At 41.8% G+C, this 12,970-nt stretch overlaps 2 protein-coding genes across 4 annotated transcripts in view; one reads left to right on the top strand and one right to left on the bottom strand.

Annotated features, from left to right (window-relative positions):
* The first annotated feature begins 896 nt into the window (after positions 1-896).
* Positions 897-3,323, top strand: LOC123994666 (short transmembrane mitochondrial protein 1). Its single transcript, XM_046297548.1, has 3 exons — positions 897-1,043; positions 1,196-1,249; positions 2,738-3,323. Exons 1-3 carry the CDS (start codon positions 1,029-1,031, stop codon positions 2,810-2,812), a joined length of 144 nt encoding a protein of 47 aa, XP_046153504.1. The 5' UTR covers positions 897-1,028; the 3' UTR covers positions 2,813-3,323.
* Positions 3,324-5,398: 2,075 nt separating this feature from the next.
* The window catches only part of LOC123994665 (striatin-interacting protein 1 homolog), a 35,404-nt gene continuing 27,832 nt past the window's right edge, over positions 5,399-12,970 (bottom strand). For all 3 annotated transcript variants that reach the window (XM_046297547.1, XM_046297545.1, XM_046297546.1), the window contains 5 exons: positions 11,883-11,983; positions 11,604-11,670; positions 11,310-11,414; positions 10,943-11,147; positions 5,399-8,383 (listed from right to left, as the gene is read on the bottom strand). In XM_046297547.1, the coding sequence (XP_046153503.1) occupies positions 8,133-8,383; positions 10,943-11,147; positions 11,310-11,414; positions 11,604-11,670; positions 11,883-11,983 (729 nt within the window). In that variant the 3' untranslated portion in view covers positions 5,399-8,132. The remainder of the gene's footprint in view (positions 8,384-10,942; positions 11,148-11,309; positions 11,415-11,603; positions 11,671-11,882; positions 11,984-12,970) is intronic.

Below are 12,970 nucleotides of genomic sequence, written 5' to 3'. Positions count from 1 at the left end.
ATTGGCACGGGTGTTGTTAGACCCCAACTGTTGTCACCCAGGCGAAGGATATTACAGTCGTGGCCAAAAGTTTTGAGAATGACACAAATATGAATTTTCACAAAGTCTGCTGCCTCAGTTTGTATGATGGCAATTTGCATATACTCCAGAATGTTATGAAGAGGGATCAGATTAATTGCAATTATTTGCAAAGTTCCTCTTTGCCATGCAAATGAAGTGAATCCCCCAAAATCATTCCTACTGCATTTCAGCCCTGCCACAAAAGGACCAGCTGACATGTCAGTGATTATCTCGTTAACCGGTGTGAGTGTTGACGAGGACAGGACTGGAGATCAAATAACAGACTGGAAGCTTCAAAAGGAGGGTGGAGCTTGGAATCATTGTTCTTCCTCTGTCAACCATGGTTACCTGCAAGGAAACATGTGCCGCCATCATTGCTTTGCACAAAAAGGGCTTCACAGGCAAGGATATTGCTGCCAGTAAGATTGCACCTAAATCAAGCATTTATCATCGGATCATCAAGAACTTCAAGGAGAGCGGTTCAATTGTTGTGAAGAAGGCTTCAGGGCGCCGAGCAGTTGAATAGAGATACTAAGGGCATGCATGTATTTCAAGTACAGAGGAAAGTCGGGGATACAGGAAATTAGTTTAAAACATATATTTAGAACTTCATAAAATATAGTCCATCATATTTTAGATTTTTTAAGAGCAACGGAGCTGGCAGGTAGGATTTAATTTATCAGTCTCTGGTCCACACTCCAGTACAGTAGGTGGAGGTAATGCACCATAACTTTGTATGTCACCCTCCGCTCAACCCCGCCGAAGAAGAAGTAGCGGGTTTGATCACACAGCGCCCCGCGTAGATGACAGAAACCTTACAGACAGGAGTCGTGGCCAATGAAAATGCTTTTTGAAGGCGACATGACATGCGCATTATACACTGTTGATGACTTCGCTAGCTGTATCGACCGAGGTTTGAAACAGGATCGCTAAAATATATTAAACAGTCTCCTTCGTTAGACACGACCATGCTACAGTTTTTGGTGAGTTGATATCGAAATGAAAACAATGTATTACTGTTTACTGATGGGCTAATTCTGGTGTATGCTAGCTATATAACCATCAGTGCTGCTGACCTAGCTAGTAAAAATAACATGTGTTCCGTCTTGATTAACACTTATTTATAATCTTGCAGGCTGGGTTTACCTTGGGAAACGTTGTTGGGATGTACCTCGCTCAAAACTACGAGGTACTAAGAGGAACAGCTATCGCCGCGGACTAAACTCCACTACCAACCGAGCAGAGTAAGGCTTTGGAGTCAAACTACATCGACAAGGTCAATACTTAAAAATATATATTATGAAACATCTACCCTGTACCAATGTTTGTCCTCTGTAGTTGCGTGCCTTTATTGTTTGCTGAAATCCATACTTTTCCAATTAATGTTAATCAAATACAACCACCGTCTTTCCTTGTTGAGATTCAATGGGCGGCATTTGCGCAGTTGCCATCTTACAGGCTGACCACACCGCTCGTTGCAAAATAAATTTAGAAATCTGTTATTCAATTATTGCGCACCAACGAGCGTTGGCAAGGGATAAAATATATAAATCAGTTCTATTTCTAACGCAGATCGCGCTGCAAGTCCTGCCTCTCCCATCTCCTCATTGGTTTATAGAAGCAGGTACCCATGTGCCATCTCCTCATTGGTTATATCCATGTGGGTGACTGAAAGATGAACAGGTCAGTGGTGGTAATGCACCTAATTTATAAAGTTCCTAATCGCAATATAAAGTCAAGAGAAGAAAAGGCCTGGAAGGAAGAGAGATGACTGGAAACGATTCGGTTGACCGTTTTATGTGTGGATTAATTGGCAGAGTAGAGGAACTTGTGCATTTCAGGTAAAATAATAACTCGATGTTTATATCCCAGGACAAATTAGCTAGCATCAGCAAGCTAGCTAAATAGGACAAATTAGCTAGCAAGTACTAGCTAAATTTCCATAAATGTTTAATACTTTTTGACCTGTCCCCAAATTAATGTAATTGGTACAGAGTTTGTTTTTATATTTTATCCTGCGTGTCGTGATCGCGTTTGGTCTGGGGGGGACAAAATAAATGTAGGCACGATGGCGCACGCGAGCAGCCTGTTTGGGTTCTGTGTTAGAGCAACAACAATGAGCAAACAGTCGGTTGTAGTGGGTTAACTTTGATTGAAAGAGTATGGTATTCAGAAAAAGAAAAGCATGCAACCAGGACAAACATAGGTAATAATAATAATATAATATAATAATAATAATATAATATAATAATAATAATAATATATGCCATTTAGCAGACGCTTTTATCCAAAGCGACTTACAGTCATGTGTGCATACATTATACGTATGGGTGGTCCCGGGGATCGAACCCACTACCCTGGCGTTACAAGCGCCATGCTCTACCAACTGAGCTACAGAAGGACCACAAGGTAGGCATTTCATAATTCACATTTTTTTTTAAGTATTGACATTGGGTCGAATCGATGTAGTCAGAGATATTCCAAATAGCCAGATCTCTGCTCCAATTTCCTGGACGGTGGAGTTAAGTCCGCTAGGAAACAACCCACTATATATGTCAGTCGGTGTCAATGTTTCCCCTGTGTATTTGCCAAAACAAAAAAAACCACAATAGGCCTATGCCATTGAACTCTTTCCTTCTTTGCCCACTTCTCTGATTACTCCACTTCCGTTTTTAAGGTCCCCAACATTTCCAAAAAGATAGAAGCCTTCAAAAAGGACGTGGAGGCAAAGAAGAAACCTCCAGCAGAGTGAAGAAGAGAAGCTCAACAACATGGAAAGAAAGAACCGGGCAGATTTGAAGAGGTGGGGGACTATTGGAACAGCAAGATGCACACTGCAGAGGATATATACCAAATGTTAATCTCATTTAATATTTTCTATCAAAAGCAGTATGTGTACTAAGGTTACACTGGCAGAGGAATAAATGGTAAAAATGTATTCTCTAAGCAGGGTTTTCACAGTGCCTGGACTGGACCAGTGTTTTTGTTGTTTTGTGTTCTTAAAGTAATTGGCTACTTAACATTATCTTGACATGATGGTGCTATTTATGAGTGTATATGCAAAGATGACTAACTGCTGTGGGACAACATCTACACTTCAGAAACCTTGGCCTTATCCTTGCAAGAAGCTTGGCAGGGCAGGCCTTAGCGTTCATGTCTGAACATGGCATTTTTACCACATGCGCTTGGCAATTTTGACAACTAAACAGAGTGCAGTTACTGCTTTTGAGTGATGTTATCATATAAATAGAATTGAATTGCGAGGCCTGGTCTATGGATTGTATTTCTGTGGGTGTTATGGTATTGAGAATGAGTAGCTCATGTAAATGGCGTTGTTTGCAATTCTAATCTAAATGCTGGTCTCTTAACATTGTAGGCCTCACTCAGATGTTAATACATTTTCTGAATTTGGTTCTGTCATAAATTGAAAATAGGTGTTACATCACATAAGATAGTGTTGTCTAGCAAGGGACCGATCTCAATACTTCCTCACCATTCAGTAACATAGATTATTTTGTAGGGCAGTTATTCTAGCTCGCCATGTTTTATTCTTAACATCCATTATCCAGAGAAGCATTCTTTACACACGTCACAGAACTCTTTCCTGGGAGCATCAGGGTATGGTGCGCCAGTAGGCCAGCAGAGGTCAATGTATTCCCATGTTTTCTTTCCACTGTTCTCTGGAAATAACAACCAATCCATCAGAGGTAACCAGAGTTCTATTTTGAATTTGAACAGACTAGATCAACTAAAATATACATTATAATTAGGGATTTATTCAATCTGTAAAGCTGAAGCGTTACAGATTCTGCCATAGAAATGTAAAGGTCATTTCCGATTTAGCCAACATAAGCAGTGTTTAGCATGAATGCAGTCTGATAAATCTGGAATAGTGGTGTTTGCTTAGGGCTGGAATGAAGAGTAATTGTTGGAAGGGAGTTAATGCAATGGTATCAAACGTGAAACCAGTCCATTCTGGCCATGTATTATGAGCCGTCCTCCCCTCAGCAGCCTCCACTGATCGGGAACAGCGCCTTAACATTTATATCACGCTGAAAAGCTGGATTTCCACCATGTGGATTGAATAGAGCCGTACTAAACTGACAATGTTTGCTTTGGTCTTGGCAAGGTTTGTGGTAGAGTCACTTTTTGTTTTTTGGTTTCTTGCCCTTCATTCCTCCTGTTTTCTTTTGAGTTGACTTAGGCCATCCAAAGCCTCGGAACGCCAGACAGTCAACTGCATTGTGGGAAATGTAGTAAACGTTCTGCATGGCTGCTGGACTGAGAATGTCCACTTCTGATTTGGTGGCTTTGGCACTGACTGATCCATTCTTGGGTGACCTCCTCTCGGCCTTTTTGACAGGCCTTTTTGACCTTGATTTTCTGGATTTTGTTGATTGCGTAGGCTGCGGACAAACCATTTGATAATCACTATAGATAACATGGGAAAGTTCATGTTAAGCAGTATGTTTAGTAATGTAGGCTACTTGCTCTACACTGCACCCTAGACCAGTGATCAATGTATGCAACAACTGCATCAATGCTTCAAAAACTACATCCAATTTACTGTACCATTGTGTGGACATTCCTCTCCTATTTGATCTGTGAGATCATCTGTTCATTCTCTGCAAATGTGTCACCGAAGAAACCTGGAAATATCAGGGACATCACACGAATAGGTTACTTTTCAAGTAAAGAATGCACACCCCAAAACTTACCAAGTGGCATTTTTATATTAGGTCCTTGTGAACAAGTGAAAACACTTTTTTTTTTAATGTCAAATGAAATCACACCAATATTGAAATAACCTAGAATTGTAATCGAAATAGTTACGCTTACCAACCTTTCAGTGTAAACGTCTGGCAGAGAGACGACTTCCCGTGCGTTTGTATCCCGTTGCCGTAGAGACTAGGCTTGTTCTTGGTGTTTGAATAGGCAGCGGCTTTAACAAGGTTGTCCTCCGTCTCTGTGCTGCTGGGCATGGCGTTAGTTGCTGTCTCACATGTCCTTTGTCTCCCACAAAGAATGTCTGTTTACATCACCATGGTAATCTGCTGATTATCTCCTGGCATCATGAATATTATATTACAAAAACACCATTCCTTATTCACAATCAATAAATTGACCTATACCAAGGGGGGGGGGGGTATTTTGCTTACCTTTAACTTCGGGATTAAAAAAATAAACACTTTCAGACAATAAATCCTCATGTATTCTCACACTACCGGTTCTCCAGGGAAACTATGTGGAATGCACATAAGTCAGACAACACTATCCTGAATAGTGGATTAAGAGTCAAGAGAGTCGACTTCCTAAACATTAAACATAGAAAAGGGTATACTAATTAAAACCATTCATCTCTTTATTTAGAAAATACAGTATAATGAAGGACAGAATTATCTTACAAGTTTCAACTCTGATGTCTTTCAACGGAATAATGCTGCTGTACAGGACAGTCATTTCACATACCCCTGAACAAAATCAATATTATTATTTTTACACTCCTATAATTATGACACAAAAAAAAACCACACAAATAGCAATATCCAAACACTGTAAAACACATCTAGGAACACATCCTCCAACTGCCAGAACTCATACATACATGTACTGTAGAGTATTTCCAGTGATTTTATGTAGAAAAAGAGAGATTGCATTGTTTTGAATGAGAGGTGCTCTGAGTAAGGCATTCATTTATAATCAAAAACTGGCACTCATTACATTGGCACAAGGTTATAGGGTTTCTGAAACAAAGTCAGGAGCAACTGCAACAAGTGTAAAGAAATTATCAACATTGTGTTAGGTTACTGCATGTGTCAATCAAAGTATAGACTACTTTTCAATGCTTAGATTGTGATTGGATCATATTATTGCTATTCCAGCAGTTCCACTCGTACTTACATACTGTATAGGTAGTGAGGAGGAAGCCATAGTTGTTGATCTTTACAATTATTGTACATTCTGAACCTGAGAATCCTCAAGATAAGCAGTTATTTTTGAAAGCTTTTGCATTCAAGAAAACTCAGAAAGTCAAATGACTTTGTCTTCACCTGTGTGGGACAAACTTGACATGTCTTTTGAGACATGGTGCTGACTCGATAGACATTTACCAAAACACCCTACATATACCAAATCATGGGTGAGAGTACATTTTGAATTTGTGTTCTAAAAACGGAATTTCAACAAAAGTCACATTTCGAAATATTGTATAAAATTTCAGAATACAGTTTTAAACATGACATATTCAAACAGAAATATAAAACTGCAGCCATGCACACTTAGATTCCACAAAGAAGCACAACACAGTTACACAATCATCATCGTTCAATACAAATATAATACAACCAAGTACATCTCGGCCGCCTACACAAATTCCCCGGAGAGAAACACTAAAGACTACACTAGATAATATGAAAAAGGATGATGTCTTATGTGCTTGTGTCATCAGAGAATGTTCTATAACCTTAAGAGAAAGTTACAGAACACTCAGAGAATACTTAATGGCCTTGACAGCCCACGGTAGTTCTGCTTTACAATGAAAGAAATTGACTAGACAACAGATCTCGTAAAAAATCAGCACCATTGTGTGACAACTACTGTTTATTCAGCGAGGGAGATCAGCCTCACGAGGTCGCGTGTATCCCTTCAGCTGTTATTCAAGGTTAGCTGCTGTGGGGAGGTGGATTGAGGGCTAAACCAAGGCAGCCATGACACCTTTGGGAGGACAGAGAGTGAAGCCCACAGGACTCGTTGGGTTCCCAGAGGGAGTCAGGGACACTGCCCTCGACTTACCCAGAGACAGCCTTCCCACGTTGGGCCGATGAACCCCCTCAAGCCTCCAAACCCTGGTCAAACCCTTCAGATCAGCCTCAAAAAGGTTTTCCACGGCCGGGCCGTGGGTCGAATTTGGCCCGCGGGTGATTTAATTTCTTGTCATTGTTGGACATAAAAAATAAAGTTTTAAACACCAGGAAATCAGCTCCATGTGACTTTAATTGTGGAAATCTGTTCCCAAGTATTCCCACGCATAATAGAGACAGGATCGCATACAAATGTAAGCAAGTTTGGAAGTTATTATCTTTGTCAAACCCTATATGTGTTTGAGGTTTTTGCAGTCAATTTTATGTATACAAATGATTTGCAATTATGTTGTTTCGGCCCCTTGACCATCCGCTCAAGAAGAAAAAAACATCCCGCGGCTGGATCTAGTTGATGATCAATGACTTATAGGAATATCTGTGTGATTACATAAACTAAAATACTATTAACCTAGGAAGGGGAAATGTGGTTCAATTCTCCCTTAAAGCTCAGTGCAGTCAAAAATGTGATTATCCTGTGGTTTATACACATTTCCACACTACGAGGTTGGAATAATACTGTGAAAATGATGATAATGCCCCTTTCAATGTATGTGCTGTTTCTTCCTGTTTCTTTGGGATGGAGTTATGGTCTGCCTAGCGACATCCGCAGGCGGGGAACATGAGTTAATAGACCCATAAAAGAGTTCAAAACCTGTCTGCCAATAACAGCTACTTTTCCCCTCCCTACTCAGACCACTCCCAGACAGTCTTTCCAAAAATGCCCTTTTTTTCTAGAAATATACAGATCAGCCACAATATCATCTGCACCTATGAGATTTACGAACTAAAACATAATGGCTGTGATCATGAATAAATACACATGCAAAACATTACAACATAAACTAAGAACAGTGTCAGTGCTTAATTCGTTTAAAGAAAGGACATGCCACGGTTTTAAAATGAATTATTCCACAAAGCACAGAAGCGAATCAAATTGAGTGAGAGAAGAAAATGAACTGGTGGTTTGGACATAGTGGTTGGATTGGATGTTGTGACTGACAGAATAGTGACAGTATTCCACATAGCTTGTACTGTAAGAGCCTGCTCCTGCCAAGTTGCCATGACATCGTTATTACTGTCTATACCATTACTGTACAATTTCTGCATGGATACAGGTGACTACAAACTGATGTTCTATTTCTGCCACATATTTACATGAAGATCACAGTAGTCGTAGGCTTGTGTCCCTGGTATGCGTGTCCTCCCCGCTCATTAGGCCTGTTGTAGTAGACCCTCCCATTGGATAGGCTGTGAAAACACCTCTCTCTCCAGCCACATTTCATAGCTGTAGTGGAAGTCCTCCGGCAGCTCAACACGCTGGCCCAGAACGCTTTGCAGGCAGTTGTCCACCGGGGCGAACTCGCCGTTCTGGTTCTTGTCGTAGCGACGGCTGTTGAACTTCTCGATGCTCTCCCTCAGGGCGCACTCCTCCGCCTGGAAGTCCCACGGCCGCGCGTCGATATCTGGAGGACAAAAAGAACAACAGAGTTTTATTCTCAGGTCTATTAACTCGATGAACAGCACCACATAACCCTATCCACTGTCTCTGTCGATTTTCTGTTCGGGAAAATACGTTATACGGTTGTTAAAGGACAATAGACCTCAATGATCAATCAATCAATACAGAGAAAACAGTGAATTCTGGGATTTAAATGACATCAGAGGGACATCCTGTCGGTCTGTATCGCCACCGTGGAAGGCCAACTGCACCGTCCTCAACCGCAAGGCTCTCCAGAGGGTGGTGCAGTCTGCATAATGCATCACCGGGGGCCAACGACCTGCCCTCCATGACACCTACGGCGCCCGATGTCACAGGAAGGCCAAAAAGATTATCAAGGGCATCAACCACCCGAGCCACGGCCTGTTCACACCACTACCATCCAGAAGGCGAGGTCAGTACAGGTGCATCAAAGCTGGGACCGAGAGACTGAAAAACAGCTTCTATCTCTAAACAGCAATAACTAACTTAAAGAGGCTCCTGCCTATATGTTATATTTATTTAACTAGGCAAGTCAGTTAAGAACAAATTCTTATTTTCAATGACGGCCTAGGAACAGTGGGATAACTGCCTGTTCAGGGACAGAACGACAGATTTTTACCTTGTCAGTTCAGGGATTCGATCTTGCAACCTTTCGGTTACTAGTCCAACGATCTAACCACTAGGCTACCTGCCGCCCCATTGAGACCCAATCCCTGGCAACTTTAATAAATGGATCACTAGACACTTTATACAATGCCACATTAATAATGTTTACATATCTTACATTACTCATATCACATCTACAGTTCAAGTCGGAAGTTTACATACACCTTAGCCAAATACATTTAAACTCAGTTGTTCACAATTCCTGACATTTAATCCTCGTAAAAATTCCCTGTCTTAGGTCAGTTAGGATCACCACTTTATTTTAAGAATGTAAAATGTCAGAAAAATAGTAGAGAGAATGATTTATTTCAGCTTTTATTTCTTTCATCACATTCCCAGTGGGCGAGAAGTTTCATGGTTGGGATGATGTCCTTCGGCTTGCAAGCCTCCCCCTTTTTCCTCCAAACATAACGATGGTCATTATGGCCAAACAGTTCTATTTTTGTTTCATCAGACCAGAGGACATTTCTCCAAAAAGTATGATCTTTGTTCCCATGGACAGTTGCAAACCGTAGTCTGGCTTTTTTATGGTGGTTTTGGAGCAGTGGCTTCTTCCTTGCTGAGCGGCCTTTCAGGTTATGTCGATATAGGACTTGTTTAACTGTGGATATAGATACTTTTGTACCTGTTTCCTCCAGCATCTTCACAAGGTCCTTTGCTGTTGTTCTGGGATTGATTTGCACTTTTCGCACCAAAGTACGTTCATCAATAGGAGACAGAACGCGTCTTCTTCCTGAGCGATATGACAGCTGCGTGGTCCCATGGTGTTTATACTTGCGTACTATTGTTTGTACAGATGAACGTGGTACCTTCAGGCGTTTGGAAATTGCTCCCAAGGATGAACCAGACTTGTGGAGGTCTACACATTTTTTTTCTGAGGTCTTGGCTGATTTATTTTGAATTTCCCATAATGTCAAGCAAGGAGGCACTGAGTTTGAAGGTAGGCCTTGAAATACATCCACAGGTACACCTCCAATTGACTCAAATTATGTCAATTAGCCTATCAGAAGCTTCTAAAGCCATGACATAATTGTTTTGAGTTTCCCAAGCTGTTTAAAGGCACAGTCAACTTAGTGTATGTACACTTCAGACCCACTGGAATTGTGATACAGTGAATTATATGTGAAATAATCTGTCTGTAAACAATTGTTGGAAAAATTACTTGTGTCATACAGATGCCCTAGATGTCCTAACCAACTTGCCCAAACTATAGTTTTTTAACAAGAAATGCGTGGAGTGGTTGAAAAACAAGTTTTAATGACTGTAAATACTGTATTTTATACCATCTATTGCACCTTGCCTGTGCCGCTCGGCCATCGCTCATCCAATATACTTACATGTACATATTCTCATTCACCCCTTTAGATTTGTGTCTATTAGGTAGTTGTTGGGGAATTGTTAGATTACTTGTTAGATATTACTGCACTGTCGGAACTAAAAGCACAAGCATTTTGCTACACTAGCATTAACATCTGCTAACCAGGTGTACGTGACCAATAACATTTGATTCAAAGAACCAATGGAGCTCTCTCCTCTCTTTCCCTCTGTCCATCTGGTCCATTGAGAATAGAACCTGAGACATGTGATGACAGACAGTCGTCTCTTTTTCTCGGAGGGCCTCTCACCCCTAGCTGGTCCCTGGTTTGGTTGCTATGGCAACACGTCCTTAGTTACCGGCCTTCATCTTACAGCAGTTGGCTGATTGGACTTTCCGTTACGGAGATCAATAATCAAAGGCACATAGTGTGTACCTACCGCATTTCATTTCACATTCATCATCACATTCTGATCCATTGCATAGCTTTCACATCTCCTACAGACCAGTGAATTAAGAGTTGACTTCAGGTATGCGTTCAAAAGTTTATTTGCATCTTACCGTTGCCATAGGCCCAGTCGTCATTGAGCCTGTGTCGTACTTTCTGGTAGATGGCTGACATGGTCTTCATGTTGCTCTTCCTCCACTGGCGGCCCAGGTACTTGGTCTGGATCTTGAGCAGCTTGAGGACATACAGCTGCATCATGGCCTGTTTGACCTTCAGCGCCCTCTTCAGGATGGGAGCAGACTTGAACACCACCAGCATCTGAGAGAGGAGGTGGAAGAGAAGGACACAGTGGATCTCAAAAATGTTCCGTCACAAATCTTTTTCATTCTAAACTGTCCTCTAGCCTGTACACCCTAGGCAAGTTGGTACTGAATAAGGGACATGTGATCATAAAGAGACGCAGGACCAGGTCTCTCTCACCATGGTCCTGGAGTGTTTCCACTTAGTCAGCTTGTTGAGGATCCTCAGCAGGTTGATGCAGGAGAAGAGATTACGCCAGCAGAACTGATTACTGTCTCCAGCTTCCTACAAATCACAGGCAGCAACAGGGTTTGGAGAATTGAAAACGCCCACAAAGAATACATGTATAACGGCCTAGTGTTTAGGATGGGTAGCCGGACACGGCCAGTGTCTAATCACAGCCAACAGATTAACCAAACCCATTAACATGCGAACAGTCTGATGTAAACACATGGGTTTGCGATCTGAACTCACCAAGCTCTCAGCCGTGAGCTCAGGCATCTCGTGGACCACACAGTGAGGGAAGTCCAGCACACATATACTACAATGAGAGCACAAACGAGAGTATTTACAGCCCATCTTTGTGTCAACAGTGGCGTTACACCTGTCATTGAGGTGAGAGAGACACATTTGCCAACCACACCTGAACCCCCCCCTCCCCTCCCCCACCCCCCGCCTTTATGTCGGTGCAGATGCACCTCTGGCACTGTGGCAGAATCTAAGTGGTAGTCAGTTGTAGTCAGTGAGTCCTACCTGTTTTTGGCACTGATGTAAGACATGATGTTCTGGTTGAAGAACTTGAGGATGAGTGGGATGCAGTTAGCGAACACCAGGTGTTGAGAGACAATCTCAAACTGGAGGGAGAGAGAGAGAGACAGGATGTACAAGGTCACTGCAAAGTCACTGACTGTCTTTAGTGCACAGGAACCATGGTGGACCAGATAAAGCACAAAGGCCCACTAGCCCTTTAACTCCTAATAATAAAAAATCATATCCATTAAATAATAAAAGATTAATCCTCCAACCCCGAGTCTTTTTATATTTTATGAGCAGCCTGCAGAGTTCAGGAATAGACCGATTTCTTTTCTACATTCTATGCAATCGTTTACGATCATCAAAAGACCGTTCAAGACCACTTTTTGTTAGCACAGCTACTATTACTGCTGTGTGCCTATGAATTCAAAGCAGGAACAATGATGAGCATTCCGTCATCTGACTTTTGGGGTGTAAAAGACACTCTGAAATGACAACCCCTTTACACTCTCACGATGGGAATGACGGGGGTTCCAATCAGAGGATTTAGCCAATCTGCTCTCCCTGGAAGTACTCAGCTCTGCGGCACGGCCGTCTAAGAGCCAGCAGGATAGGAGCCATAGGCAGACTCATTTAACCCTTTCACTCAGCTGGGTTCTGCCGTTGCAATAATGCATCTTTGTAACAAGCTTCATTTGGCAGTAGGTCATGGGAAATAAGAGTGAAGGTAATCATTTTGGGCAGTAGATGGCGCTACTATAATTTTACATCCAGCTTTGTTCATCTTTCATCCTATTAAATGGGGAACTAGCTCCTTTTTCATGTAGGATTTGACAGAACAGTCCTGACCTGCTGCCAGGTATAAGCACACTATTGTCAAAAGAGCAGATGCTCCATTTCTCTCTGAAGACGATTCACTACCTATCAATAGTGGTTGCGTGCCAAAAAGTCAACCTTGAACCAATCCCTTTTAAAAAAGGTACATGGTTTCGTGTGCTGAAGAGAGACACACTCTCTCGTCTCAGGGAGAAGCAGCAGTAGGACGACGATACATGAAGCTAATAGGCCCAAAATAGGAATTATAATCC

The sequence above is a fragment of the Oncorhynchus gorbuscha genome, linkage group LG14 (genome assembly GCF_021184085.1).
Source record: "Oncorhynchus gorbuscha isolate QuinsamMale2020 ecotype Even-year linkage group LG14, OgorEven_v1.0, whole genome shotgun sequence".
NCBI classification, from domain to species: domain Eukaryota; kingdom Metazoa; phylum Chordata; class Actinopteri; order Salmoniformes; family Salmonidae; genus Oncorhynchus; species Oncorhynchus gorbuscha.
This window is presented reverse-complemented; position numbering and strand designations above follow the sequence as displayed.

Coding starts and splice junctions, on each gene's coding strand:
- LOC123994666 (XM_046297548.1), top strand. Junction 1,250..2,737: donor ACCTCGCTCAAAACTACGAG/GTACTAAGAGGA, acceptor TCCGTTTTTAAG/GTCCCCAACATTTCCAAAAA.